At 46.3% G+C, this 4,579-nt stretch overlaps 1 protein-coding gene across 1 annotated transcript; it reads right to left on the bottom strand.

Moving 5' to 3' along the window:
* Positions 1-234: 234 nt before the first annotated feature.
* LOC148006992 (sperm motility kinase 3A-like) lies at positions 235-4,579 on the bottom strand. The gene is made up of 2 exons (XM_087598696.1): positions 1,035-4,579; positions 235-599 (listed from the first exon to the last, which is right to left on the bottom strand). The coding sequence occupies exon 1, from the start codon at positions 2,583-2,585 to the stop codon at positions 1,080-1,082; it is 1,506 nt and encodes a 501-aa protein (XP_087454822.1). The 5' UTR covers positions 2,586-4,579; the 3' UTR covers positions 235-599; positions 1,035-1,079.

Below are 4,579 nucleotides of genomic sequence, written 5' to 3'. Positions count from 1 at the left end.
TGAAGGAGTAACAAATTTGACAGAAGGGACAGGAACTCCCAGCGCCCAATCCTATGGAGGCCACTTAGAGGCAGACTATGACCAGCACACAGTGGTCCAGCATGTAAGGACCCCATTAGGACACATGACCTTTTTGGCCCTGAGGTGGGCCCTATTACCCAGTGCTTCCTGGGGCCTTGGAATGCCACAGGGCCAATTTCCCTATGTGAAGAAGATGCAGAAACATCTACGAGGTCATCTTTCACAAACAGCTATTTTATTCTCAGAGTCGGATAAACACATTGAGAAGACATATATTCTCCACTAAGAGTGAGGCGAGAACTTGTGCCAAGAGGAGGTGTGTGATGTGACCCTGGTCGGCAAAAGGGCTCTGGTCTTTACCAGCTTTGGACTGGTTTTCAACCTCCACCAGGAAGAGTGATGCCTTTGAGGTGCTCTCTTGCCACCTGGCATCTCTTCATTTGCTTTCATCCTTCCACAGCTGACCTGGAAGGTGACAGCTCTCACAGCGCTCCCTTCTGCAGGACCGTGTCCACACGTGGGTCCACTTCAATACTGGGACTGCAGAGATGCAGCATCCGGCATCCTCTAGTGATCTTCTAAAAGGCAATGACACATGTGAGAGGGACTCTGGGACCTCTGCTGGACAGGGCATCTCTCCAGCTGTGGTCACCCTGTTCCAAACTGCTCTCCAAGCTTCTCGGAACCTCTTCCCCTCATCTCCTAGCCCCCACCCCATACCACCCTCTCCTCCCTCAGCATCTCCTTCTCTTCCTTCTCCAACTTCATCCTCCTACATTGGTTAGTATCCTGCTGTCTCTTTCTAGTTGAATGTATTTTAGTATTCCCATGAGCAGGATGAACATGGGAGTTACAGTCGGCAATGATAGATGTGCTGGTAGCTTAGACTTAACCATCGTCCCACGGTGTTTTAGACCTAGCTTCCCCGTGCATCGTCCCATAGACATACACACTATGATAACCTGCCAGTTGACTCAGACACGAGCAAAATAGATACAAATTCAGCAATGTACCTGGGCAGTGTTGGATGCTTGCTCTCTGGATTCCTTCCGTGTTCTTCATTTCTGGGGAACAACTCTGTTGTGCCCCAGGGGAGGTTTTTTTCTGGACGGAATGCAGCACCACAGGTTCATCAGGCCATTTCGGATGTTCTTGACCCACCCCCTAAATCTTTTGGGCCAGGGCCTGCTTGCGACAGGCTTAACCTCTGCTGAGTCACTGGATTTGTCTTCTGTGCTTTCAGTGTTGATGGTCTTCTTGCCTCTGCTGTGCACTGAAGAAAAGCAGGGGTCACTAATAGAAATTCTGTGAGTTAGCTCCACTGTGGGTGCTATCTGACGTGGCCTGCAGAGAAGACCGCCAGGCCAACTGGCCCTCTTGACTAATCGATGACTAGGAGTCTGGCCGAGGTCAGAACCTTGACTATCGGAGGATGACCCGAGCCATCTGGGCTCGCTTCCTCGACTTCTGAGCCCTCGCACTGAAGTAGCAGGGTAATCAAGGGTCGGGAATGGGGTCATGCATGGATGAGGCCGGGTTGGGTTGTCACACTCCTGAAGAGCCTGCTTTTCCAATAGGTAATAACAAGCCATACTTTGGTTGAATTTCTTCTGATCGAGGGAGTCTTTAACCTCTTGGGCTTCAAATCCAATGTCCTGCATTGCTCTAAGAATGGCTGGGTCTGGCCTGAGGGGGATGAGTTCCTTACAAGGTTGTGGGAACCCCTCTGAGTCTATCTTAAGCCAGGGATGAGTCAAAAGATCAGGAATTGTGGGCCTCTGCTGGGAGTTCACTTTCAATAAAAGACTCAGCAGGTCTTGTAGCTCTTCTGACAGGCCAGGTGGGACAACGTACGTCCCTAACACAATTTGCCTTCGGAGTAGCGGTATGCTGGCAGCCTCAAATGGGACCTTTCCAACTGTCATATAATAAAGAATTACTCCTAGGGCCCACACGTCGACCTTGGGGCCCTCATAAAATTTCCCGAGTAACAGCTCAGGAGCAGAAAATGCATAAGTCCCATAGGGCTTTCTCAACTTTTGCCCAGGCCGCACTTGAGTGGCAGAACCAAAATCAATGATTTTAATTCTTCCCTTGGTATCGACTAACAGATTATCGGGTTTAAGGTCCCGGTGTATAATGCCTTCTTCATGGCAGTATCCCACAGCACTTAATAATTGTCTGAATATGCCCCGTGCTTCATCCTCCTGCAGATGGCCAGCCTCTTTGATGTGAGAATAAAGCTGGTTCCCCTTGGCCAACTCCATGAGGAGGTATGTTATCTTTTCAGTGTCAATGACTTGTATGAGAGATACAATATTTGGGTGGTTGATCCTCATCATGATTTCTACCTCAGATGTGACCTGCTGGCACCACTGTTGTCTCTTGAGGATCATTTTGACAGCCACGGGGGTACCTGTGAGGCGGTGCACGGCCAACTTCACGGCCGCGTGGAAACCATGGCCGATGGTATTCAAAACCAAATATTGAGAGCAGAAACTCTCTGTGCAAGAGCTGCCCTGAGATCGGAGCCTTTCTGACTCCCGTTTGCTCCTGAAGCTCATTGGAGGTAACAGAGTATAAATGCTACCTAAGAGGAAGGAAAAAGAAATAAAGGGAAGAAAGAAAGCTAAGATGGAAAGTAAAGTAGTGAAAAATAAGAAAAACAGAAAACTAAAACCAACCAAAACAACAACAGAAACCCTCAAAAGTAAAACAAAGCACAAAGCCAAGGAAATCCTAAGTAAAAAACTACATACTAGTCACTAGCAGGGAGGAGCACAGTTCAGCCACACTAAGATCAACATCACTGATTGTGTAAGAAAAAGAATGTACAATGAAATGAACGATCAAAGAAATTAAAACTATTAACAGTTAGAAAACCCAAGCTACAGAAAATGAAATGAAACAAAATCAACTTCCAAACAAGCAAAACTACATAAAAGATAAAAACCTAGAGATTAAAACAAAATAGAACGCACTCATCAAAACTCCTAGAATATAGAAAGTATTAAAGAGACAACTCTAAGGAAACGTCCCAGTGAACAATTGGGATTAATTGAGATAGGGGTCTTCAAAGGGTTTTTCTCACAAGTCATGCATGGCTAAGGAATGTATGGCTAAGAAATATATATGTATATGTTCACCATCTTGGGCCATTAGGGAGATGAAAACTAAAACTAGTTTGAGACTTCATCTTATTCTAATCAGAATGGCAAAGGCAACAATGCTGGGGTGCATGTGGGGGATGGAGACCCTCATGCACAGTGTCCGTGGGAGGATATAAACTGAGGTGGCCACTGTAGAGTGTGGGGGTTCCTCAGAAAACTAGAAATAGGTGTGCCACCTGATACAGCTATGCCATTCCTGGGATATACTCAAGGAACAATATTTCCTGCTGCAAAGACACTTGTTCATCCATGTTCACTACTGTTTCATTTGTTCACGGTGCAGGGAATGTAGACAGCCAAGGTATCCGTCCAGCTGATGAATGACTAATGCGAGTGTGGTACCTACACACAGTGGAATGTCATTCAGATGTAAAAGAAACTGAAATTATCAAGTTTCCAACTAAATGCTTGGAGCTAGACAAGGTTACACTAAGTGAGCTCACCCAGACTCAAAATAACAAACACAGCATGTTCTTACTCATATGCACATCCTTGCAAGAAGTCTTCAGATTTAATAGTACAACTCTCATATCTCAGAGAAAGTTCTTGGTGCAATTGCACAGAAACTCATAGCTGCTAAAAGACTGGAGAATACCTGTTGACAAAGTACTCAGGCAAAACAGGTGTGGGGGGTGTGTCCACATTCCCTCCCTCCCTCCCTCCATGGCTCAGGGACTATAATGGAAAACAAGGGCAGAGACATTGTAAGATTCTGGGGTTGGGAAGAGACGTATCAAAATATCTTCTCAACACAAGACCACCTCATTCATAAACTCCCAACAGCTGTGACTGCCTGCATCAGATCTCCACAAAATCAAGCAGTCCTGCATGACTAACCCAGAGTGGGAACATTGACAGTTGACGACACATAGGGAAGAGAGTCATTCCCCACACTCAGGAACACAGGACACCAGGTTATTAAAAAACCATGAATTTGTGGGTTGTGGCAGGTGACTGTGAAGATGGATGTGGGAGGAGTTGGTGAAGGATGCAGGGAGTGAAGAGGATCCAAATACATTCAATGGAAGATGAAATTCTCCAAGAATTTATATAACATTTACAAACCACAAATAATCACAAACTCAAATCCCCAGTTAGAGTAAAAACAGCAATAACCAAAACTCCCATGCATAAAGAATCCTATGAGAGGTACCCAAATCCCATGGGGAGACAGCTGGACTCTCAGAAGTGAGGAGAATTCTGGGAGCATGGGGGAGGCCACCACTTCTCCTCACGTTCCTGGCAGAAGAGGAACCTGCCTAGAGCCCTGTGCACCCAGGATCCTAGGAGCAGTCAGGCAGTCTCTCCCTGTGCAAGAATTGAAAGCCATTCACAAGGGGCGAAGACACACTAGAGAGCAGTTCTAAGACCATCAGTTCTGCTCCAAG

The sequence above is a fragment of the Rattus norvegicus genome, chromosome 1 (genome assembly GCF_021556685.1).
Source record: "Rattus norvegicus strain SHRSP/BbbUtx chromosome 1, alternate assembly SHRSP_T2T, whole genome shotgun sequence".
Lineage (NCBI taxonomy): Eukaryota > Metazoa > Chordata > Mammalia > Rodentia > Muridae > Rattus > Rattus norvegicus.
This window is presented reverse-complemented; position numbering and strand designations above follow the sequence as displayed.

Excerpts from the sequence above, each read along its gene's own strand:
- LOC148006992 (XM_087598696.1), bottom strand. The coding sequence starts at position 2,585 with ATGAGCTTCAGGAGCAAACGGGAGTCAGAAAGGCTCCGATCTCAGGGC.